At 43.5% G+C, this 26387-nt stretch overlaps 2 protein-coding genes across 3 annotated transcripts in view; both read left to right on the top strand.

Annotated features, from left to right (window-relative positions):
• The window catches only part of rabgap1l (RAB GTPase activating protein 1-like), a 214102-nt gene that overhangs the window by 85108 nt on the left and 102607 nt on the right, over positions 1-26387 (top strand). The gene's annotated exons all lie outside the window — the stretch shown is intronic.
• On the top strand, positions 355-2752 carry gpr52 (G protein-coupled receptor 52). Its single transcript, XM_079581316.1, has one exon. The coding sequence runs from the start codon at positions 1481-1483 to the stop codon at positions 2696-2698; it is 1218 nt and encodes a 405-aa protein (XP_079437442.1). The 5' UTR covers positions 355-1480; the 3' UTR covers positions 2699-2752.

Raw genomic sequence — 26387 nt, 5'->3', positions numbered from 1 at the left:
TTCTTTCTTTCCCCCCTCCTTCTGCAGTTTCTCTTCGCTTTCACCCCCCCCCCCCACCCGTCTCCACATACCGATTTTTACAACCCACTCTCACTCCTCCTCGCAACTGTACGCCCGGAGCCGCGGATTACATCACTATCACTCCAATACTTTTTTTTTTCATGGAATGCGAGGATGTTGCTCGAAACCGGGACTTGATTTTGTTTTTTTTTGTGCCGGTGTGTGCGGGGTCCTAGCTCTCAAGTGACTGGCGAAAAGATCTGAACGAAGAGGGGAAGTTTCGGAAAAGAAAAGACGTGAGCAGCCCGGCGAAAGTTGGAGGGGACGAGTGAGTCCGTGTGCCTTTATTTTTGCGTGTGCTTCACAGGATTGCCGAGGAGTTCTAAGTGAGCGGAGCGCTGGAGTTTTTTCAGTAGGCCCTCTCGTCACTCCCGGAGAATCCTTTCCACCCGCCTTTGCCCCCCCCGCGACCCCATCTCCGGCGTCCAACCGTGGGATCCACTTTTTAGCCTTTCTTTTTTGCGGATTTGCATCGATAACGCTTCCGTAACGTCGGAGGTATGCGGCGTAAACAGGCCCGTGCGTGCGGAGCGGGCTCGCCACACTATCTCCCCCCGTGTTGTCGTAGTCCCGCGTCTGTGTTTGGATTTCGACAATAGCGTGGCATAACACGGGCTCCGGACATTTGAGCAGCTTGAGCGGGCCACACAAAATCAGGCGAGCCCTCCGCAGGCCCCGGTCTGTAACTGTACTCTTTTAGCGTGGACCGTTTCCTGGGCTCGACCATGTGGATTTCACCGGGTTCGGCCTGACTTTGCCTTTAAACGCTGATGCGTGAATAGCTGTTGAACCTTTTGTGCAGCCCGACGACTTACTATGTGTGAGGCTCTCAGACAATGATGAAATGTTGAGACCGAGGTATTTTCAGCGTCTAACGTTTCACCCGTGACTCAACCCTTTCCAATTCAAAAGCTAACATTGCAGCCAGTGGATATAATGCGATGCCTATTCCAATGTCTTGAAATAGGACCCATACGCCATAAGGAAAGCCGGTCCAAGTTTGAGCAGTCTTGTAAAGGACACTGAATGCCCCCAGCCTGCTTCCGGCCGCCCTCATTAGGCTGGTAGGGATGTGGCAGACGCTCGGAGGCGAAACAGCGAGAGATACCGGCCTCTGGGTTAAACTGTGCCTAGCGTTCCTGCTCCCTCTCTGCTTTACAGTTGCTGAAGGAGCTTGTTCCCCCCCTTTCTTTTCTCTGTTCCAAACCCTCCACTCGCACTAACCATGAGTGATTGGCGAGGCAAGCGGGCCGTCCTGCCCTCCCAGAGGCTGTATCGATTCTCCCGCTAGCCTGTTTGATTTAGACGTAGCTATGTGAAAGGTCTAAAGAGTGCGTTTGTGAAACAGAGAAGTGAGAAAAAAAATAAATAAAGAGGTTCGTGGCGGCAGACTGTTATCCAATTTCACACCGGCTGGCTTATGGGTGGCACTCTGACAGCCCGCCTGGATATAGCACCCGTAACAATGAACCAGTCTGCTGCGTTAGTGAGCCCAGGGCCCAGCGCCAACTCCTCCTCCTCCTCCAGCCAGGGAGATCTGCTTTCGGGACGCTCCAGCGCCAACCACTCCTGCCCCTTAGGCTGGGGGCTGAACGAGGGCTTGGAGGCGTGCATCCTGGAGACGGCGGTGATCGTGCTGCTGACGGTGCTCATCATCGCCGGGAACCTGACGGTGATCTTCGTGTTCCACTGCGCGCCGCTGCTGCACCACTACACCACCAGCTACTTCATCCAGACCATGGCCTACGCCGACCTGCTGGTGGGGCTGAGCTGCCTGGTGCCCACGCTGTCCCTGCTCCACTACCCGGCCAGCGTCCAGGAGCCCATCATGTGTCAGGTCTTCAGCTACGTCATCTCGGTCCTCAAGAGCGTCTCCATGGCGTGCCTGGCCTGCATCAGCGTGGACCGCTACCTGGCCATCACCAAGCCGCTGTCGTACAACCAGCTGGTGACGCCGTGCCGGCTGCGCGGGTGCATCACGCTGATCTGGGTGTACTCCAGCCTGGTGTTCCTGCCGTCGTTCTTCGGGTGGGGCAAGCCGGGCTACCACGGGGATATTTTCGAGTGGTGCGCCCACTCCTGGCCCACGTCGGCGCTCTTCACCGGGTTCGTGGTGTGCCTGCTGTACGCGCCCGCCGCGCTGGTCGTCTGCTTCACCTACTACCACATCTTCCGCATCTGCCAGCAGCACAACCGGGAGATCAGCGAGAGGCGGGCGCGCTTCCCCAGCCAGGAGATGGAGACGGAAGGGGGCGGCGGCGGCGGGAACGGGCACCACGGAGGGGCCGGCGGCGGCGGAGGAGGAGGAGGAGGAGGGCACGGGCCGGACAGACGCTACGCCATGGTGCTGTTTCGGATCACCAGCGTTTTCTACATGCTGTGGCTGCCCTACATCATTTACTTCCTGCTGGAGAGCTCGCACGTCCTGGACAGCCCCGCGCTCTCCTTCATAACGACTTGGCTGGCGATCAGCAACAGCTTTTGCAACTGCGTCATCTACAGCCTGTCCAACAGCGTGTTCCGACTGGGCATGCGCAGGCTCTCGCAGACCATGTGCTCCTTCAGTCACTGCGCGGCGGACGACAGGGACTTCGGGGAGCCCAAACCGAGGCGACGGGCCAATTCCTGCTCCATCTGAGGACCGGGCGTCTGATCGCACTGCAACAAGGGGAATACGGGCTTTACAATGTGCAGTTTTTGTGCGTTTTGGATTGTAGATTCCTCAAAACGATTCATGTTAGCAGGAAGAAGTTCCTATTTCTTTCTAATTCCAAGTCCTATCCTTAGAAAATCTGTAAAAGTCATTCAAACATTTCTCTGTTGCCAGGCTGTGGCTAAAACCAAAAGAAAAATCATATGGAATTGTCTTGAAACATAAACCAGGGTTTCCAAGAGGCATTAAAAGTCATTACACTAATTGTGCCAAAATTAAGGCCACTCTAAAAGCATTACATTGAATTCCAAGAGATTCCGAGAGATTTCACCACATTCCATCTTAAAAAACACAGACTTTTTGCATCTATGGCATTAAAAATCTAGCATATGGGCATTAAAGAGCATCAAACAAACCCTGGTGATAATCTAGATTCGATAAGGCAATACATTTGTACTTGTCCAAGCTAGTACTCGTCCAAATACGTTAGATCTCGTCGTTTCCCCTTTTTGCAGCGCCGTCTAGTCGGGGAAAAAACCCGGGAGCCGGAGCCGGCACCAGCCACACGTGACATTGACGCTGTCGCCGTGAGATTCTCTTTGGTTACAGTAAAGTCCGACTCACGTGTGCTCCTCCTCCTCCTCCTCCTCCTGGTTACGTGTGATGCGTGAGTTCCGTGACAGGCCTCACGGGTCCTGGAGCTACTCTCACGGCTCCAAAAAAAAAAAAGAAAAAGAAAAAAAAAAAGCTACTTGTTCCTGAACTTTGTGTCACAGTGGTTAGGGCCCTAAAAGGTTTTTCAAAGGTTAGTATTTGAAACGTCGATCGTTTTTTGTAACACATTGTGGGTTGGATAATGGAGTAAGATGCCATATTGGAAAAAAGACCGTGGGTTCAGGAAGTATTCATACCTCCAAGAATCTCCATGATGAAGTTTCTCAGACTGAAATCATTCCGATGTTTTTTGTACTTTCATGCGGCGAGTTATTCCCATTGGCCATGATGCAGAAATATAGGCTACATATATAAACCTGTGTCAATGTTTTTTTGATAACAATAATAAAAGAGTTTTGGACTTTATGAATAGAGTGGTATGGATACTTCCCAATCTCACTGGACAAAGTAGAGTTCCATAATCAGATCACTAGTTTGTGCATAATGTATTTCAAGAGTGTTTTCACCAACTTGTTGCAGATCATTCTCCGTTGGTACATGGCCTTGACTGTTCTATAGAATAAATGATTACCGTTCGCCAAGACTTTAGCGAGTGCATTAGTATCAAAGCTAATGGCCAGTCTAGTGCAGTTTCTACTTTCAAACCTTTAAATGTGTATATACAGAGTCGTATCATATGCAAATTTGATTTCAAGACACGCCAAGGACATATCATGCATAATCGTGGCTCATGAACCCGCTTTTCGGCGTTGGCGTCTGACATTTTGGACTTGAATTAGCGTCAGTGTGGGAAGGGCTGTGTTGGTGAGCAGTGAGAGAAAGGAAGTGAACGGGATTCATCTGCTTTTTGACGATGGAGCATTAGCAGAAACAGTGTAACATCAAAAAATCTCTACCAAGAAAAAAGTTGCACAAAAACTCTATAACCTAAACCACAGCCCTTAAAGTGATGGTCTGCAAGTTTAAATCTTTGACAAATGCAATAGACTGAGTGTAAATGATCGCTTGCATCTGAAATTTGATGTTTTGTAAGTAATATGTAGTTATAGTCAGTGTTAATTTCGTCGACTAAAATATTTAGTCTTAAATTTAGTCAAAGTGATATTTTTGATGACTAAAATTGGACTAAAACTAAGTTAAAAGTTTCTCATGAGACTAAAACTATGACTAAAATGTCCAGATATTTTAGTCGACTAAAATAAGATTAAATAAAAATGAAAATGAAAAGGAGAGACTAAAATCATCCAAATGTCTATTGAGCGTCTGAAAGAGCCTCAGATCATTTAAATTCTCTGCCAAAGGATCAGCTCTGAGCTTTGTTCATGTGAAGCAGCTCCATGAAGTCGAGGACCTTGATTAAATATGATTATAATGAATATTATCAATGCAAAGTCGACTAAATTAGTCTTAAATTTAGTCGACTAAATTCACATGCAATTTTAGTCTAAAAATGAAAAGTTTTTTTTTCACTAAATCTCGACTAAAATTAAACTACATTTTAGTCAAAAGACTAAAACTAAAATAAAATATGTGTTAATTAACACTGGTTATAGTATTTCTAAAGTCCATCCCTCAGAATCCCATGGGCTAGTACTTTGACCAATGAGACGAGCTTTCCTGTGCACCGGCCCGTCAGGTCCAATCAGGCGAGGAGAAGAGGGGCGGAGGGGCGGGACGTGATTGTTTCCTGTCAAACTTCCCTCTTACTCTCTCCTAACTTTGCAATCTTACAGACTATCACTTTAAGACGAGACGCTGCAGGTCAAAACATTGATTTTTCACGGAGTACAGTTTTAGTGTTAAAAAGACCAAACTTTCTCTTTTACAATGCTTATTTTATGAGATTTTGTCGCGTCGAGCAGGGGATATCCAGGAAGTAACTACAACATGTTTGTTGTTGTTACTGACGGGTTTGGTATCCACGTGTAGCACGAAAGGCTGTGACCGAGATGGCGCTGTTATCCAAATATGGTCATTTCCTTTGTGGGAGACGGCATCGGCTAAAGATGGGAGAAAAATACACAGGGTGCATGTGCAGACACAGGGACTGAACTTTAGGGCCGTTTTTCCAAATTAGGTTTTCATTCCACATCTGCATTTTTTTTTTAGATCTCACTCCTGCCTTGATGTAGTGAGTGTTGAACCCCCAAAAACTAAAGGCCAAATTGTATTTTTTACAGATTAACGAGATTCAAAATCAAAATCCATGTTGTAACTAATATATCAACAGAATAAAACCGTAAATTTAAATCTGGCTTGTTTAGATTTTGACGCTGATCATATTGAAAACTTGCAATACATATTCCCCTCATATTTATGTCAGTAATCTACAGCCAAAGTTTCAAATTAATATTTCTAAATAATATTTTTTTTCCCTTTTCACCGGCAGCTCTTCGCCTTAAGGGGAGACACTGCAGGCAAAACAAAATTTTTTCAGTTTTCAGGTTTTGGGCCAAATTGGTCTCTGAACATATAAGCTTTCACCCGGAAGCAGAAAATATGACTAATCTTCACAATAACATGTTTAAATATTGCGCTGATTCAATGTTCCCCCATAGACTTATATGGGAGAATGCAATTTCAAGGGCCTTTTTCTCCAAACACATTTTTCTGTCATTGTGGCGACACTATGTCCGCGTCAGTCGGACCTAAAGACTTCAAATTTTCCAGCCTTGGACTGAACAATATTTGGAAGATTTTTTCAGAAGGATTTTTTATTGTTTAATCCCTAAGCCCCATTTATTGAGTTTTGAATGTCAAAAAATAAGGCGAAAATTACATTTTTACAAATTTTTACACTAAAAAACAGCTTATTTTAAAACTAAACAAGATATCCAGAATCCCCTCTGAAAAAGTCTTGGCAACTCATTCATCAATAAAATGAAACCATAAATTTGAATGCAGCTCTATCCATTATTCAGATTTCGTCACCGAAAAGACGGGAAATTTGGGGCATTTTTAGGCATAAAACACCTTCTTATATGAAAAGATAAAATGACAGAAAACTTGCCATGTATTTTTTCCTCACATTTATGCCAGTGATCGACAGCAACAGTTTCAAATTGATATCTGTAAATATACATTTTTTCCCTATTCACCTGCAGTGTCTCGCCGAAGACTAAACACATGAATGAAAACCTAGACTAAACAAAAGCTTCACTTTCAGATGTAAATGAGTGAGTTCAGCGCGGTGGTTATTTCAAAGCACAGAGTGGGAAGGTGGACGGCGGTGGGAGTGATTTCCCATCAGTGGGGCCGCATTTGCAACATAAAGGCAAAACCCCCCCCCCAAAAAACAGGTCACATTTGCATGATATGTCACCTTTAAATGTCTACAATTCACAGTAGATGACGGTGAAATCTCTGGCACTATTTTTTTTTTTTTCTCAAATGAAATGTCCAAACAGAAAGTCCGCAGTCCTCGCACAGTATTACTTTTCTATCCAATTACACAGCTCCATCATCTCAAACCAGGTCAGGACATCTGCGTCTGTTCCTGACCCTCCGCTTTTGGGTCTTTTTTGGGACAGTCCTGACGTCACGCGAGGGCGGCCCATTCAGCCTGTAGTGGAAAAGCACCTTATTGCAAACAGGAAAGACATCGGGATTTTTTTGCTTTTGGTACAACTCAACTGTTTCTTGATTGGATTTTTTTATATATTTTTTTCGTTTTTAGGAAGGCTTTTGCAGCTGATGCGTTTTTAAGACTGCCATCGCCATAGCAACACAAACATTCCCATTTCATTGGCTATAGAGCGTTCCTTAGACCTGCCTGCACCTGCACTGTTGGACACGGGGAGAGTGATCTGCGCTTCTGCTTTACCTTTACCGGGATCCATTGTTAACAATTCAGCATCGATGCTCTACATGTATATTTAAACAGTGTGTGGAGGAAAACACGCAGATAATGATGACACTGGGTTACAAAGAAATGACATTTTATTTCCTCACTGATTTAGAACATTTTTGCAAGGCAGAATCTGAAAATGACATTTTTATGGGGATTGTTTTATTACAGCGTGTGTTTGACCGTTGAGTGACCCTGTGGCTGTATGGATGGTTAGCTTGGCGCCTTTGCTTTAGATCACGGCAGCCTCTCTGAAGCTCCAGGCATCAATTGTTTTGAGAGTTTCTGATGGATACAGATAGGGGGCGTGACCTAGCCGAGGGGGTCACAAATCTTCAGTTTATAGCAGTTTTCTAGCGGACTATAAACATAACGTTAGCCACATAGCATAATTGCCTAACTCATTTTTGTTTTGATTTGGAAAACATGTAAAAAGACGTTTATAGGAAACACATTGTTTTTCTCTTATTGCCATTTTAACAAGTTTCAAATTAATATTTCTAAATAATTCTTTTTTTCCCCTTTTCACCGGCAGCTCTTCGCCTTAAGGGGAGACACTACAGGCAAAACTCAATTTTTTCAGTTTTCAGGTTTTGGGCCAAATTGGTCTCTGAACAACATAAGCTTTCACCCGGAAACAGAAAATATGCCTAATCTTCACAATAACATGCTTAAATATTGTGCTGATTCAAATTTCCCCCATAGACTTGTATGGGAGAACACAATTTCAAGGGCCTTTTTCTCAAAACACATTTTTCTGTCATTGTAGCGACACTATGTCCACGTCAGTCGGACCTAAAGACTTCAAATTTTCCAGCCTTGGACTGAACAATATTTGGAAAAAAAATTCAGAAGGATTTTTTATTGTTTAATCCCTAAGCCCCATTTATTGAGTTTTGAATGTCAAAAAATAAGGCGAAAATTACATTTTTACAATTTTTTACACTAAAAAACAGCTTATTTTAAAACTAAACAAGAAATCCAAAATCCCCTCTGAAAAAATCTTGGCAACTCATTCATCAATAAAATCAAACCATAATTTATTGCCATTTTAACAATACAAAATGACTTAGGCAGTTATGCTATGTGGCTAACAATATTTATCACACACCGATAAAATCGAGCCAATATCAGGTCCATTTGGATGTTTTTTCACAGCAAATTGTTCAGTGGAGGCGAAAAACGGTACTCGTTAGCTAATATAGCATGAAGCTAATGCTAGCTTCGCTTGCTTCCTGGTTAGCATTGTCTGTTTTTGACGTTTTTTTTTAAAGTATTTATGGGCTGTTGAACCACTTTACTCCTCTCCATGTCTCTGTCTCTTTGTTTAGTAGAAAAATATAATCATAATTCTGCATTTGATGGGAGAAAGTTAATTTTTGTTTGTGATGGAAAGTAAAGGCGCCATGCTAACCACCCATACAGCGGCGGGGTCACTGAAAGATCAATCAAACAAATATCCAGCTATATTTTGGGATAAAAAGTTCGATATTGCACCTTTAACATACAAATACATTTTGTATTGGACCAAAGTAGGTCACTGATATGCATTCCAATCTCTGTATTCTATGAGGCCCAGGGTTTCGACTTTCTACATGATTTAAACTTAACTTTAATTATTATTAGTTGATATTAATACTTATTGTTCTGTCTCAGGTTATTGTGGATTGTCCCATCTCTGTTTTCCATGAGGCTCATGAGTTTGACTTAATGTCGTTCTGTTAAAACCAACCCCAGCCAAGGGGCTATTTTACACCACAGTTTTCTGTCAGATTTCTTCAATCAAAGTGCCTGTATTTAGCTTTCATAAATTGTCACAGATATTAGCAGGAAAAGACATTATAAAGACAATACCCTTTTGGCTGAGGGCTAAAAAAAAAGACCTGATTGAGCAAAACCCATGCGATTTTTGGATTCAGCAAATCAAAACGGCAGTAAATCCGCTCACAAAACTTAGACGCCACATCTGTTGTAAACCAGTGTCACTTGAAACGCGGGGAAACTCTGTGTACGATGTAAATCCTTCATCAAAGGTGACTTGAAGGTGATTCGCTACCACTTTTTCCCCTCCACAAACGCATTTTCCGCCGTGCTTGGTCAGCGGTTCTGTGGCTGGAGCAGTCGTCCTACAGCTGGACGGTTGGGGGGGTTCACACTGTTGTCGCTGACTCGTTATTGCCAAAACTGTTGCGCAGGTGACTTTTCCTGTGAACGTCGGGCCAAATGAGGCGGCGCGAGCTGACGTGGAGCGCTTTCGTGTTTATCCCCAAACAGTGCGGGGCAGGTGTGGTCTGGGGCCGTGTGCTGCTGCTGGTGGTGGTGGTGGAGTGGTTCGCCCGCTTCTGTCCTTGTTCCGGACCACAGTGGCACAGCAAATTAGAATCCCTTTAGAAACGCAGCAACATTCCCAGGTTTAAAGCTGCATTTAGTGATTTGGACCTTCGATCCGTAATGAATGTAAATGTAGACCTCTGATTATTGTGACTTAGTTAAAATAATTCAATATATTTATCCTAAAGCTGTGTTAGGAGGATGGCTAAGGGGAAAGGCTACTTAGCTTAGGCGCTAAACCTCAATTTTTTACATCCTTTTGTCAGATAAAGGCCTTTTTTGTTGCATATTCACTATTCATGAATCAGGCTTATTTTTTCCCCAAATGACTACTTTTGCTTTTACTTACTAACTGCTTTTAAATACTTACTAACATACTTTTATGGGGCAAAAAGACTGTTATCCTACAAAGCTACAAACAGAAAAAAGTCAGTGTAGGCCTAGAGCTTTTTGTGAGGTGTCTAAAGGGTTTTAACTGACTTGGAACATTTTTTGCAATGCAGAATCTGAATCATTTTTGTTTGTCTCAGGTCAGGTTTTTGTGCTGGGTGGACTTTTGCAATCTCTGTTTTCCACAAGGCACATGAGTTTCTGTAGCTCCGTTTAAAGGTGCACCGTGCAACTTTTGACCTTTCAGTGACCCAGTGGCTGTATGGGTGGTTAGCTTGGCCAACGCCTTTACTTCAGAATCAATTTAATTTCAGGTTTTTCCGAGTTTCTGGTTGGTTTTCAGAATGGAGTGTGTTGGTAGCCATGGATACGGTTCAGTCAGCAGTGGAAACTTGAAAAAACTATTGATCCTGGAGCGTCCTACAGGAAAGTAAAAGCACTATGCTAACCATCCAAGCATCCGCCGGGTCACTGAAAGGTCAAATATGTATTGAAATCAACTTTTTGTTTTTAGATAAAAAGTTGCATAGTGCAGCTTTAAACCCAACCCTAAGGACGTTACAACCAGCCCCAAACAAGGTCATGTTATTGGTCATTTCTAAGCAGTGTTCATTTTGACAACATATTTTCTTTAGTTTTAGTCTTAGTCTTTTGACCAAAATCTAATTTAATTTTAGTCTAGTTTTAGTCGACGAAAATTGCTTGTCAATTTAGTCGACTAAATTTAAGACTATTTTGGTCGACTTTGCATTTATAATATTCATTATAATCATATTTAAAGCAGTTCTAAATAACGTGTTCACCTTAATAAATCCGTTTCGTAGTCCCTGTGGGGGTAATACAAGTGTTTATGGGATGATTGGAGGGTCTTTCATCCCCCCCTGGTGTCTCTGACCAGAAAACCATGTTTGCAACTTGACTGCCACCGGTCCGGAGCCACCAATACACACAAATGAAATCACGAAGAAGAAGCTAACAGGCTAACGGGCAAAGCTAACTGCGGGCTAACGTCACTTTAAACAGTATTTACAGCAAAGTTTGAGTGAAAAAATAATATTTCCATTGTATAATTGGATGCACAGTAACCCTCTGTCCCTTTGCCTCTCCTGTCAGCGTCGTATTTACTCTCCAAGACAATTAATAAGTTAAAAAATCGTAGCTTTCTACTACACCTGCAGTTGCGCTTATGGCCTCTAGGGGGAAGAGTTACTTAGTACTGCTTTAATGGAGCTTCTCCCACATGAACAAAGCTCAGAGCTGATCATTTGGCAGTGAATTTAAATGATCTGAGGCTCTTTCAGACGCTCAATAGAAGTTTGGATGATTTTAGTCTCTCCTTTTCATTTTTATTTAGTCTTATTTTAGTCGACTAAAATATCTGGACATTTTAGTCACAGTTTTAGTCTCATGAGAAACTTTTAATTTAGTTTAAGTCCAATTTTAGTCTTCAAAAATATCACTTTGACTAAAATTAAGACTAAATATTTTAGTCGACGAAATTAACACTGTTTCTAAGAAGTGAACTTCCTTATCATATAATCAAAGTACCTCTATATAGCTTTCATAAACTGTCACCAACACACGCTCGTTTGTAAGCACAGCTGCTTTGTACCGAAAATATCTGCACAAATGTAAATAATGTTCCAACCAACCCCAGTCTGCCCCAAACTGTGGACAGACCGGCACCAGGACGGAGACATTATAAAGACCCTAAAAAAACTGACCTGATTGAGCAAAACCCATGTGGTTTTTGGATTCAGCACATCAAAACTGTCCCAAATCAGCTCACAAAACTGAGACACTAAATTCATTGTAAACTGTTTCAAATTCGCTTTTGTGAATTGGTTGTTTTACTGATTACAGTTCATCAACACAGGCATGAATTATCCCAAATATGAGAAAATCTGCCAAATCCATTGTAAAAAAAAAAAGACATTCTGGGTGGGGGAAATCATTTTCTGAAGGATAGCGACTCACTAGCCCGAAAGGTGACGATTTTTGTTGTTGTTTGTACGAAGTGAACTAATCCACCACATTTCGGAAGGGGACATTTCTTACGCCTACATTTGAACTGCTTTGGTCGTGTGGAGTTTGTTTTCTACCTTATCCGTGTCAGATATGACTTGATGCAGCTTTACCGGCTCCACAGAGCGTTTGAACGGTCAATGTGCCTACAGTCGTACCTTTCTAAGCAAAAACCACAGTGTGCTATCGTGAAACTACCAGTGACCCGTTGCATTTTGACCTATCTCCCCCCCCCGACATTGTAAGGCGCGCACGTGGTTCACCGCATTTCCTTTATGGAGCCAAGAAACCCCCTCCCCCCCCTCATTATTTATCTGTCCTTCTCTCTCCGGGCAGTCGTATTTCTATAAATGTTTCAGCGCTAAAAGGAGTCTCCCTGTTCCTTCAATTCCATCGAGGATTGCATCTTTGACCCCGCTTTCACGAACACAACAAGGCATTGGTTTTCAGCTGGCGGCTCGGGGGCAGGTTGTAGAAAAACAAACTGCGGCGGCCGCTCAATGTTTGAAACTCACTTTCTACACTTAAGCTTTTGCATTGTTGGTTTTATGCCTTGAAGAACATAAAAAAAAACATCTGTGCCCGATTGTCCACATTATTCACTATAGTGTCCTCTTTAGTGGCCACACTGTTTTCATCTTTAAATGACAAGGGAGCAGGGGCGGACTGGCCATATGTCCATTCTGGAAGAGCACAGAGGGGCCACTGCCTCTGGGGCCACCGGTCTGGCCTCTCACTTTACCTTGCCCCCGGGCGAAACCGAGCTTTACCCAAATCTAAAAGCTTGACCTCTTAACTCCCGCCTGAACCGAGAGGATCTTTTTCCTCACGTCATCAGATTTTTTTTCTATCATTTTTTTGTTGGGCATTCAACTAATTTTTGTAACTCATTTTTTTTGTCATTTTATTGTCTAATTTTTGTCATTTTTTGGTAAAATTTTTATCAAATTTTTGTCACTTTTTTGTCATTTTTTTTGTCATTTCTTTTGTCGTTTTTGTGACATTTTTGCCACTTTTTCATCAATTTTTCGTCACTTTTTTGTCAAACTTTTTCCCTTTTGTGTCACATTTCCATCATTGTTTTCGTCTCAGTTTTGTCGCTATTTTCACACCTTTTTTTTCCAGAAGCTTTTGGATTGGGGTTAAAGCCAAACTGGAGAAAATGTGCTCGGTTCAGGTGGGAGTTAAGGGGTTAAAAGAAAAGCATCCAAAAACAAAAAATGCGCTGGAAAAGCAACAAAAAAGTGACAAAAACACAACAAAATGTGACGAAAACGTGACGACAAAGCGATAAAAAAACAACAATAACATGAAAAAAAACCCCGAAAAACAAGAGACGAAAACACAACGAAAAAGTGACAAAAAAGTCATGAAAAAGCAACAAAAACGTGACAAAAATGCAGCGACAACGTGACAAAAAGTTACCATCACTTTTCTAGATTTTAGCTTTCAAATGAGGTGTTACAGTGTTGCTCTCCAGTCAAGAAGCTTTTAGATTTGGGCAAAGCCGGACTGGAGAAAATGCTCTTTTGTGGAAGTGTCGCATTTACGCTAATTTTGGCCAGGCTGACCAGAGTCCAGGACTGTTTTTCAGTCCCAGTCCAGCCCCTGCAAGGGAGTAAAAGAAGGCGTGGGCTCTAAACAGTGGGTGAAATCTCGACAAGCTGTGGGTTTGAGTCGTTTTAAAGTGGACATATCATACAAAAATAATTCTTCTTTTTCTTCGTTCTGTTCTTCCTGGATACTACTGCATCATTGTAGAAACCCCAAACTGTCCCCACATTTTTTAAAGCCCATAATCCAACATAATATCGGCCCTGAGCCGTTTTGCTCAAAGTGTGTTTGTCAGGTAATCCAGTAAACCACGGCACAAAACCGAAAGTTGGAAGGTGCATTTTTAAGTTATTTTTTAAGTTATTCCCCCGGCTCTCGACCTGTACGCTGTAAGCTAACCTGTAAAACTGATCTAAACGGTTTTGTCGCCTTGTTGCAGCATACATGTCATGTTTTTGTGGCTTTTTTGTTGCTTTTTCATCGCTTTCTGGATTATTTTTTCCGTCACTTTAGTGTTTTCTGCGCATTTTTTGCCGCTATTTTGTAGCTTGTTAGTCCCGGTTTTGTCTACAGCCTATAGGCCAGTGCTCCTTGTAGTTTCTGAAAATCTGTGTGAGACCTTTGTGAGTAAAACAGAACATACAGGTGGTGGATTCTCACAGAGCCATCGTTTCAAATGATAAAATGTAAAACACCAAAGACGCTGCGTGATGTGTTCACTTTAACTGACTGCTGCGATGGATAAAGCACTCTTAAACACAGCGTTACAAGAAACAGTTGCCCACATATCCGTAATATTTGTCCGTAAATACTGAGCGGCCGCTTGAATTCAGTCGTTGCTGCAGAAAATCGATTTTGAACAGAGCTGAGCAAACTTTCACCAGAGTCACGTGATTGGTCGCAAAGGAGGAAGTAGTCACATAGAGGCGGGACCACGACACAGTGTGGACACAGGACCTTCGTGAAGTCTGTGAGCTTCAAAATGTCATAGGGGAGGGGGTGGAGTCAAAGGCTAGACTTGTGAAATGTATTTTTTAGTAGCTGCTAGTACTTTTTACACCTTGTCATAGGGAGATTATAGCATTTATAAAGAAACCGGTGCAGTGTCTTCACCGGCGCCACGAAACTCCGTTAGACGAGCTTTACGTATTTACCAGGGCAGGAATCTTCGACCGAAATAGCTCAAGTTCTTTCTTTTCTTTCATTTTTTCGTCTATGAAACAGGGCTGCACAATATTACCAGGTTGCCAACAGTTGACAAGAAAACAAAGTCGACAAATTGGGTAAACAGTTGGGGGGGAAAAACATCTAAAAAGTTGATCGAATGAATGAAATGGAAGGAAAAGGAATATATTAACATTATTGTTCTGTTCTATGGTTCTATTTGACACATATTTTAGTACAGGCATCAGAAAAAGGTATTGTTCAGGTATTGGTATCGAAAACCAGGCATGGTTGAAGTACCCGACATGAGACTAAATATACGTCTTTTTTTTCTGTCTTTCTGTCATACTGTGCAGCCCTACTGCGCTCAAACTGACGGCGGATGTGCAGTCACAGGTCAAACGCTATCTTTTGCTGCGCTTTCGTAGCCGTTTTTCTTTTTTTTTTGTGTGAAATCTGTGTGGTCTCCCCGAGTTTCTCAGAAAAAGATATTTATTGCTTGTGTGTCTGTATTGCACTGACCAAACTGAAGTCATTTTGGGAAAACGTGGCATCTTTTGGAGTACATATTGATAATAGAGATTTTCTATTTATTTTCTAAGTTATGTTTTCCTGTATTTGAGTACTGTACGATGCAAAGTGCGTTTGTTTTGTTAACCACTGTCGGGCCAAAGCGGGGGAGGATTTGACGTTGCGAAACGGCACACCTGTGGTATATTTCTAGGCTGCTAATGTCTTATAGGAGGCAACGTGTTTTTAATTACAGTATCTATTTTTTTATTTCACTGTTGTTTTGCTGTTGCTGCCAACCCAATAAAGGTCAATAGTAGGCATTAACTGGGCGTGTCCTGTCATTGCACGTGGGAAAGGTGAACATACAGTGTGCTCTGATGTGGCGGTTGTCTACTGAAAAGGTCTGTTCACACTGATCATGTCGGCAATAGCAACCAGCACATAGGCACGGCACACATGCTCATCTGTTACTGCTTACTTCAAAGTGTCCACAAGTTTGGGTTTCATCCTGATTTAGTTTTTGTTTTTTACAAAGTCACAAAATTATCCAAAAGAAGCGTAATTGTGAGCCATGGCTGCCGCCCTAAGCAGAAATGTTTGATTAAACACACTCTGGAAACTACAACAAAAACATTAATAGTATTAAAGGAATAGGCCACTGTTTTTACATACTGAGATATGTTCTTAGCTTAGCTTTGACGAGTTCTTTAGGACCTGTCTGATCTTCCCCCGTGCCTTCAGTCACGTAAACACAGCGCAGACGGCGTTAGCATTTAGCCTCTCCCTCTCTCCTCTATAGCTCCAAAACAGGTCAAGATAGAAGCTACCAAGCTCTTCCACGTTTTCCCTACTTAAATATGGTTACGTGAAGTGTTCCACTACAAAGTATAATTACACAAAATTAAACAATGTGGATTTTCTAAGCGGATAAAAGGGGGGACTATATTGTAAGGCGTAATAATACCAGGAGTAGTTCGAAATCCGCGCAGTAATCTTCACTTTACTGTGCAGTAATCTTCACTTTACTGTGCAGTAATCTTCACTTTACTGTGCAGTAATCTTCACTTTACTGTGCAGTAATCTTCACTTTACTGTGCGGATGCCAAATTACTCCTGGTATTATTACCAAAAATTACCTAATTTGTACCTTTTTTGCTTTGTTTAACCAAACACCTTTTTAGTCTAAATCTGACCAGGTTTCGCCCTTTTTGTCGAGTGGGCCATACATCAAAACACAGTACGACGCAAACTGCATGCATTAGACTTTCCACAGATGACTTGTACCATTCAGTTTTAGAGTAAAGCGAAACAAAAAAGTCAGTCATAGGACCTTTAAATAATGCTGTTGTCTAATACGCCTATAATGAAAACAATCAACTCACTTTTTATTACAATAAACAACACTTCAATATAACAAAAATCGCTTGGAGAAAGACAGAATTCAGGTGAATCTCTTGCTAAACCTGCCAAATGCTGATCATTTCGGGCACATATGTCAAACACAAGGCCCGGATCCGACGAGATGATTTGATCCGAGTATGTAAAGAAAAAGGTACGTCTCTATTTTGAAAACACAGCTCATTATTATTATTATTCATTTATAGAAATATATTTGGTATGTAGTATGCGGCCCGCGACCCGATGTGGGAGCTAAATTTCGGCCCGCGACGCAAATTGAATTTGACACCCCTGATTTAGGGAGTCTCTGTCTGGAATGGCTGACATGGGACCCGTGTCTCAGATCCACATGGATTGGATTGACACACCGTGAAGGCACGAGTCGCTGGAACCTTTCCCAGGCAGATCTTGTGGTCTCTTAAGAAGAGAGTCATGAGAACGAGACTCTTCTCATTATTGTACCTGCAATGAAGTCTCCGTCTGAGGGAAATGTATAAAATTGCAGTACTCCTTTTGTCTTTGTCTTTCATCTACTGTAGGAGACTATGGGCACATTATCGCAGATGGTGAAAAAATGCATTGGGATGAAACACTAAATACCGTAAATGCTCTAATATAGGCCGGGGCCTTTACTTACTCAAGGGCATCTAGGACCAGGCCTTTATTGGAACCAGGCCACAATTAGAGACAGGCCTTTATTTCTATTTGAGCAAAACGGACGACCAGGAAAACGAAGAAAAACGAGATTTGTGTCCATTTGCACCTAAATTATTATGTTCATTTATAAACATTTCAAACCCTCTCCCAACGCGTGGAACATTGAAGCCTTTTATTTTGTCGGGACAACAGGAAGTGTTTCGTTGCTGTTAGCGAAGCTTTGACATCAATGTGACTGCAGGTTTCTGTTTCGTTTTTACCGCGGAACGGATTATTTGTTGTTATCTTGTGTAAAAGTTGAGTTTAGACGGAGCGTTTGTGTTTGTGATCGATCATGAGACTGACCCGAGAGAAGACGAGACGCTCGCGCTGATGGGAGGAGTTATTTTGAGGCGTGGGACTGACCTGCACACGGAGCAGCTGGACGTGCTTTGAAGACGCAATGGTGACTTTATTAAAACCCTGGCCCGGGTTCCCATTTGTTTACTTCCTGCACGTGAGTTTTCATTTACACCAGTATGAGACAAATTCCTAACATGGGGAATATTTCCACTGTTATAGTTTCTAATAAAAGCCCCGGCCTGTTTTAGAGACCGGCTTTAATTTGCCTCCGCCAGCCGCGAACCCGGCCACTGTTTGAGACCCGGCCTCTAATGGAATACAGGCCAGTATTAGAGAATTTACGGTATGCTTTGAAAGCCAGGTTTTGTTCCCCAGTCACCACCTTTGATTGGCCATCAAGTTAACGGACAAACGTGTCTCCCACTCAATTCCTGGCAAGACAAAAAGGCCCCATGTAGTCTGGGTGTTAAACCCAGGTCAAGAGACTCTCAAACAACAATACACAATAATCGTTCAGAAATATTAGTGCCCTCTTATGGAGGAGTTTCCCCGACGTTCAGAGTACCTCTGGGGGACAGCCACGTGACTCAAATATGTCCGGGATGGAATCACAAAGCTAAACACTTTAGAATCTGCTTTATTGAGATGTTCTCTGTTGCAGCTGAACCTGAGATCAGACACAGTTCTGATCGGTGACATCTATCATTCAGACGCCAGAGACAGAAGAAAAACCCTCCGGCTCTTGAGGTTCGGTCATTGCACTAGTCAAAACCTTGATTGCGATTCGATATCGATAAACCTTGCAGCCCTAATTGCCACCATGCAGCCGTTTAATTCACTCTACTCAATGATGTACCTTCCCCCTGGTTTAAAGCAACGTCTTTCATTTGCTGCGTCCCACATTAAGAGCCCGGCCTGAGCACCTGGCCCCGCGCCGGAGGATAGACTCGATGAAGTGCAGACTGGAGGTATAGTCGGCACATTACGATGCCCAGCGTAATTCTCTCTCTGGGCTCTTTAGCGGAATGAAATAGCACCAGCTCCTCCGCGCGTTTGTTCTATCCTCTCCTCTGCTGTCCCGCGGCGGGCCGGGCACTTCATTTGGTCGGGATGGTCCAGCAGTCTGCCTCAGGGCGCAGCAGATGTAGTCCGTGATCTCTCTCTCTCTCGTGACATTTAGCTTCTCGGCCTCTGCTGTAGGAGGAGTCTGCCGTGCGGGTTGTTAGTGCTGTGCTGTTCATTATAGGGTTGGATATACAGGATGACGTAATCCAAAGTCCAACACTCACCTTGCACTGTAGGCCTCTGTTCGGATATGCGTTATCTGTTAATGTCAGGATACGCTTTATTGTTCTGTGCATTCTGGAGTTATTCAAATGTTATATTAAAAAGAGCCAGTCTTTGAAATGAACAGATTCCAAAACACTTGGCTCCCAGTAAAGAGCCGTAAATCCCATCACTACTTCTGAGGAGCAGATCTCAGAGACGGAGCTCTAAGCAAACTCGCATTCTTTCATGATTGTTTCTGTTCCCGTCGTATTTTAAAGGAATAGGCCACCGTTTTTACATACTGAGATATGTTCTTACCTTAGCTTTGACGAGTTCTTTAGGACCACGTTTTCCCTATTTAAATATGGTTACGTGAAGTGTTCCACTACAAAGTATAATTACACAAAATGAATTTGGAACTACTCCTGGTATTATTACGCCTTACAATATAGTTCCCCCTTTTATCCGCATAGAAAATCCACATTGTTTAATTTTGTGTAATTATACTTTGTAGTGGAACACTTCACTTAACCATATTTAAAAAGGGAAAACGTGGAAGAGCTTGGTAGCTTCTATCTTGACCAGTTTTGGAGCTATAGAGGAGAGAGGGAGAGGCTAAATGCTAACGCCGTCTGCGCTGTGTTTACGTGACTGAAGGCACGGGTGAAGATCAGACAGGTCCTAAAGAACTCGTCAAAGCTAAGGTAAGAACATATCTCAGTATGTAAAAACGGTGGCCTATTCCTTTAACGTGCTAATGGCTAATGCTTTGATCCGACATGAAAACAAACAGCGTTGTGTGATGATGTCATCAGGTGTGAGGGCTGGCCAGCAGGGGGCAGGTGTGACAGAGATCTCTCAATAGAAGAATAGTTTATAAACGTGAGCATATTGAATATCATTTATACTTTTTTATTGTCCAAATATTGTATAATATGCATATTTGGCATAGAAAAAATAAAATGCTTTTTTTTAAAGGCAACAAATAATCGTCAATTGCCAATTATGACTCAAATAATCCTGATTATTATTTTCCCCATCATCGAGCAGCCCTCACATCCACCATTAAGGGACAATGCAAAGTAACCTATGAATGAGTTTCTCCCAAACATGAAGCGATACTGTTTAGTTATACAGACAGACGGCGTGGGAATGTCTATTGAAAAGTGAGCTCTGCTTCTTTGATCACACTGTGAACTATCAGGAAAACAGTCGGAAAGACCTGTTAAACGTTACGTCGTTTATTTAGACGACGGATTGTGCCATTTCCGTTTGATTTCGATCAAATTTTTCGAGCCTCGGCATCTCCTCTGACCGGTGCTGTGGATAAACCTCCGTGACCACAGCAAAATCTACACTGAGGCAGGAAAATATCACCATAGTAGTTAGTTGTAATGACTAACTGTAGGGCCTAAAGGTCAGCACACACGATTTTATATAGAATGGGGGGTCCACACTACACGACTGGATTCAGTGCGATTATAGAACGTCTGGGGGTTCACACTTAACGACTGAGAATCGTAACAGCGAACACACGACACGATTCTGACAAACAGCTGATGTTTTATAACACAGCGCGTCTGTCCTCTCTACGGCTTCCAAAACTGACCCCAAATCCGCAAAGACAGGCCTGTGTTTGTGAGCGCGGGATAACGTGTGTGTCCCGATTGGTCAACGGTGTCAACAATGTCACAACACTGCAGCGCTAGCTTACTGCTACTACGAAGACTTCAACTGGGCTATAGTTCTGTCAAATGGAGATAAAAGTTGGCGACAGGAAGAAGCGGGACGTATTTCAGTGGATTTAATAAGAAAAGGAGACGGGCGTCAGCTTCGAGATGGAGGAGACAGCGGAGGAGACGGAGGAGAGAGGTGAGCGGAGAAAGGCTAGCCATTAGCGGCGAGGTGAAGCTAAACAGTTCGTCTCCAAACTTAGTAAGTGCCGCTAAACTCTGCTCGTGGTTGAAATGTAGCTGGAAAAGGTGGTTGTCGTGAACTTTTGGTGATATAAAGTTGTGCTGTTTCGTGTGTGGGGCTGTGGCCGTGAAATGAGTTGTTTGTGCCGCTGGTTTAACAGAGAAGTGAAAAAAGGAGGCGCGGCGTTGTTTTCCTGTCTTTATATCACTCTGTCATTCACATTTGTGTCGGTAAAATCACCCACGTTTCTCCCGTGCGTCCAAAATCGGGCTTAAAAATCAAACATGTTTGATTTCCTACGACTGGAGTCTAGTCGCGTCTTTCTACCGCCCACACTACACGATTCGAACGTCAGTCCAGTCGTGACCCCCCCCACACTACACGACCCCCCCACACTACACGACCCGACTCTGTGTGACTGCCTTTGACTAGACGCGACTCGATTAGACTCGGCACGACTGAGAATTAGAGCGAAATCGGGCATAAAAGTCGTGTAGTGTGAGCTGACCTTAGGGGGAGACACTGCAGGGGAATAGGGAAGCACTTTAAATGTAGAGTTATCAATTTGAAACTTGTGCTGAACATCACTGATATAAATATGAGGAAAAAATGTATTGCACGTTTTCTGTCTTTTTGTTCATCATATAAAAATAAGGCATTTTGGGCATAAAAATGTGTCTTTAAATTTGAATAATGGATAGACCCAGGTTTAAATTGATGATTGATTGCTTTTCTGTCAAAATAGTAATTCCCCATTAAAATGCAGTCGATATTTTCTGAGTCAATTTGAAGTGAAAGAAGGCTCTCCTCTCTCCTGAACCTTCACACAGTGGAGAGACTCTGAGGATAATTGTTCCTGTTAGAAATCCTGTACGCAGTGATTGAACGTGCGGGACAAAGCTTCCTGTCAGGCGCTCATCACGCAGCCTTCGTTATCAGCCTTCTCCCTCTCTGCATCTGTCCCGCCTCCGCCTCGCCGCTCCTCATTTACCCACTCATGCAGATGACGTCCCTCCCGCTTCACCGCGTCTTCTTTAAACACTCCTCCACACTAAAGGTCCAATCTGTGTACCTTTCCCCTGGACCTTCTAGACTCCTGGGAAGACTTGGTGAGGGGAGCGACTCTCCTTAACCCCAGAATGATTTTATATTCCTGGCCTGATTTATTGAACAGACGCGACAGGTGAAAATATCGATTTTTCACACTGTGGTCAATGGGGAGATTTGGAGTTTTCTCCCTGAACATCTTGGTTTTTAAAGCGACCGAACTCTCCCTTGACAAGGCTAATTTTATGACGTTATGTTGCGCTGCAATGGCCTGTTTCCCACGCTTCTTCATTCACAAATACCGACAGGTTTGGTGTCTATGTCCATCCATCCATCCATTTTCTTCCGCTTTATCCGGGGCCGGGTCGCGGGGGCAGCAGTCTCAGCAGAGATGCCCAGACTTCCCGATCCACCCACACCTCCTCCAGCTGTTCTGGGGGGACCTCGAGGCGACACCAGGCCAGCTCGGAGACATAGTCCCACCAGCGTGTCCTGGGTCTTCCACGAGGCCTTGTCCCACTAGGACATGCCTGGAACACCTCCCGCGGGAGGCGACCAGGAGGCATCTGGAACAGATGCCCGAGCCACCTCAGCTGCTCCTTTCGACGTGAAGGAGCAGCGACTCTACTCCGAGCTCCTCCCGGGTAACTGAGCTCCTCACCTGATCTCGGAGGGTGCGCCCAGCCACCCTGCGAAGGAAACTCATTTCGGCCGCTTGTATTCGCGATCTTGTCCTTTCGGTCATGACACAAATCTCATGACCATAGGTGAGGGCGGGAACGTAGATCGATCGGTAAATCGAGAGCTTTGCCACGACTCAGCTCCCTCTTCACCACGACAGACCGATACAGCGACCGCATCACTGCTGACGCCGCACCGATCCGTCTGTCCATCTCACGCTCCATCCGTCCCTCACTCGTGAACAAGACCCCGAGATGCTTGAACTCCTCCACTTGAGGTAAGGACTCCCCACCGACTGGAGAGGGGAAGCCACCTTTTTCCGGTGGAGAACCATGGCCTCAGATTTGGAGGTGCTGATTCTCATCCCGGCCGCTTCACACTCGGCTGCAAACCGCCCCAGAGCAGCTGAAGGTCCTGGTTCGTTGAAGCCATCAGAACAACATCATCCGCAAACAGCAGAGATGAGATCCTGAGGCTCCCAAACCGGACACCCTCCGGCCCCTGGCTGCGCCTAGAAATTCTGTCCATAAAAGTAATGAACAGAACCGGTGACAAAGGGCAGCCCTGGCGGAGACCAACACGCACCGGGAACAGGTCTGACTTACTGCCGGCAATGCGAACCAAGCTCCTGCTGCGTCATACAGGGAACGGACAGCCCTTAACAGAGGGCCCCGGACCCCATACTCCCGGAGCACCCCCCACAGGGCACCACGAGGGACGCGGTCGAACGCTTTCTCCAGATCCACAAAACACATGTGGACTGGTTGGGCGAACTCCCTCGGACCCTCAAGCACCCGACGAAGGGTGTAGAGCTGGTCCAGTGTGCCACGACCAGGACGAAAACCGCATTGTTTCTCCTGGATCCGAGGTTCAACCATCGGCCGGATCCTCCTCTCCAGCACCCCGGAATAGACCTTACCGGGGAGGCTGAGGAGGGTGATTCCTCTGTAATTGGAACACACCCTCCAGTCCCCCTTCTTAAAGAGAGGGACCACCACCCTGGTCTGCCAATCCAGGGGCACTGTCCCCGACCGCCACGCGATGTTGCAGAGACGTGTCAGCCAAGACAGTCCTACAACATCCAGAGACTTAAGGTACTCAGGGCGAATCTCCTTGCGTTCTATGTGTAGAATGAAAGGCTTTGACCAAGACGACGCTGTAATCCAAACATGGTCATTTCCTTTGTGGGAGACAGCAGCGGCTAAAGTGTATGTGGCCATACCGCCTTTGCTCTGCCCAATCCCGTCAGACCTTGGAAGCTAAGCAGGGAAGGGCCTGGTCGGTACTTGGATGGGAGACCGTTTGGTAACACCAGGAAGCCTAGCGAATGTAGTGAGTGAGTGAGTGAGTGGTGGTGGTCGGAGGGGCCGATGGCGCAGACTGGTTGCCTCGCTTCCGTCAGTCTACCCCAGGGCAGCTGTGGCTACAATAGTAGCTTACCACCACCGAGTATGGAGTGAATGAATAGTGCAATGTAAAGCGTCTTTGAGTGTCTAGAAAAGCGCTATATAAAACCAATGCATTATTATTATTATTATTAAAGACGGGAGAACACATGTGCAGACAAAGGGACTAAACTTTAGGGCCGTTTTCTCCAAATAAGATTTTCATTACACTCTCACAGCATCTCCACACTTTACAGGCTCGGACTGAACAACATTGTGGAGTATTTTGCACAGAGATTTTGAGCATCTAATTCCCTCCTGATTTATTTCGTTTTGAATCTCGAAAACAAGTTTAAAATGTAATGTTTTACAGAGTTTTTCCATAACAACATTTTTTTTTCAATATCCTGATTTATTGAGCTTTAAACCCAAAAGACAGGGAGACATTTTTTATTTTTTCCAGCTTTATGCATCTCATTTGTGGATCTAAACGTCTTTGCAAATGCCCGTAAGTGGCTTCGAAGCAAAGAAGAGGAGAAAGACATTCTCACGTTTCTCCACCATTACTTACCAAATGCTGAATGATGAGAATACTTTTATACTAAATAAAGACACAGAAACATGGAGAGGAGCCCATGAATACCCCCAAAGAACAATTTGCTGTGAAAAAACATCCATTTGGACTCGAAAAAGAGTGAAAAATTGTGATTTCTGTGAACGTTTCTATCCCCTCTTTGTAATTCATTAGCATCAAAATAAAACCACACCATACCTGGTTCTATCCATTATTTACAAACATTTCCCTCGCAATATTTTTCTTCTCACTTTTTATATTCATATCTTTTTACATTTGATTTGCTTATTTTACCATATTCCCTTTACTCGTCAGCTGCACTCCTTTAGAAAGTGAGTCATCACATGAGCTGTATATTTATATATTTGTGTGCAATATGTTGTAGCCGCTGTATCTGACATTTACTGCCGCTGATATCCATATTGTCATTAGTCTTGCTGCTTGTTTGCAGGGCTTCAGGAGAGGAAAACGTATTTCCTTGAGCTCATCCCATATCCGCGTCGCTGCGTCGCTACTACATTATTACCAGTGGCACTAATTAAATAGAGTTTGAGCCCCTTTGATGGAGCGCTGTCATCTGCTTTGTTCATGACATTTTCCCTCGCGCTGGTCCCTCGCTGCGCCGAGCGTCTCTATGGAAACCTTAAGCCGCGGCGCAACAAGAGTTTATTTGAAGTTTAAAAATAGGACACAATTAAAATGGATGTTCGCGATGGCTCCGAAATAGCTCGCTCGTCATTATTGATTCATGTGTACATTTATTTAACAGAGGGAGGCGCGCGGGGAGCCACGTCTCTGGGGGCTTTGTGCCGCGTTTAATAAGGAATAGTCGAGGCCAACGCCAGCTTTTATGGCTGGTTGCGTAACAGATAACGGGGCTTAATTGATTAAATTATTCAAAGGAACTCACACGTTCAATGTTCAATCACGCAAAGGCAAACACGCTTTTGTGTCCTGTGTGTTCTTCTGCAAATGAACGCTTTAGTGATGCTGCACACGACTGAAGAGGAACAGGACGTATGCATCCTTTCATGTACCTCTATGTTTGGAAAAGGACAGAAGGACAACTATAGCATCAGAATACTAGTATTTCAGCTGGTGCTTTACTACCTGGAAATGTATCATGCTGATTAGGGCTGAACGATATTGAAGTGACTTGCGATATGCGATATGGCTGTGCATATCGCGATAACGATTATTACGATATTTCACGATATGTTCCATTTTTTTCAGCAAATTGTGTCAAAAGAAGACTTAAAAAACACCCAATCAGGAGCAAAACAAGGGTAGAATTTAACCTCTTAACTCCCGCCTGAACCGAGAGGATCTTTTTCCTCACGTTATCAGAGTTTTTTCTCCATCATTTTTTTGTTGGGTGTTCAACTCATTTTTGTAACTTTTTTGTCATATTTTTTTTTTGGGTAATTTTTTGGTCAAATTTTTGTAATTTTTTTGTCAAATTTTAATCACATTTTTGTCATTTTTCGTACATTTTTTAGCCATTTTTTGTCATGCTTTTGTCACATTTTTGTAATTTTTCGTCAATTTTTATCAAATTTGTCACATTTTTTTTGTCACATTTTTGTCACATTTTTTATCTTTTTTTGTCATTTTTTTGTATTTTTTTTGTAACTTTTTGTCCCTTTTTTGTCACATTTCCATCATTGTTTTCGTCTCAGTTTTGGACTGGGGTAAAGCCAAGCTGGAGAAAATGTGGCTCAGTTCAGGTAGGATTTAAGGGGTGAACAAAGCTAGTAAATGTTAAACTAAAACTGAACTTTTACACATGACTTCAATGCATGAGTTTGAGTTTGCAAAAAAAAAAAAAAATGGGTGGATCTTGTTGCGATATATTGTGGCTTCTCGCGATACGGATATTGCATCAGCTAATATCGCGATACGATA

The sequence above is a fragment of the Gobius niger genome (genome assembly GCF_951799975.1).
Source record: "Gobius niger genome assembly, chromosome: 22".
NCBI classification, from domain to species: domain Eukaryota; kingdom Metazoa; phylum Chordata; class Actinopteri; order Gobiiformes; family Gobiidae; genus Gobius; species Gobius niger.
Note: the sequence above shows the minus strand (reverse complement) of the source record. Positions and strands in the feature narration are given on the sequence as shown.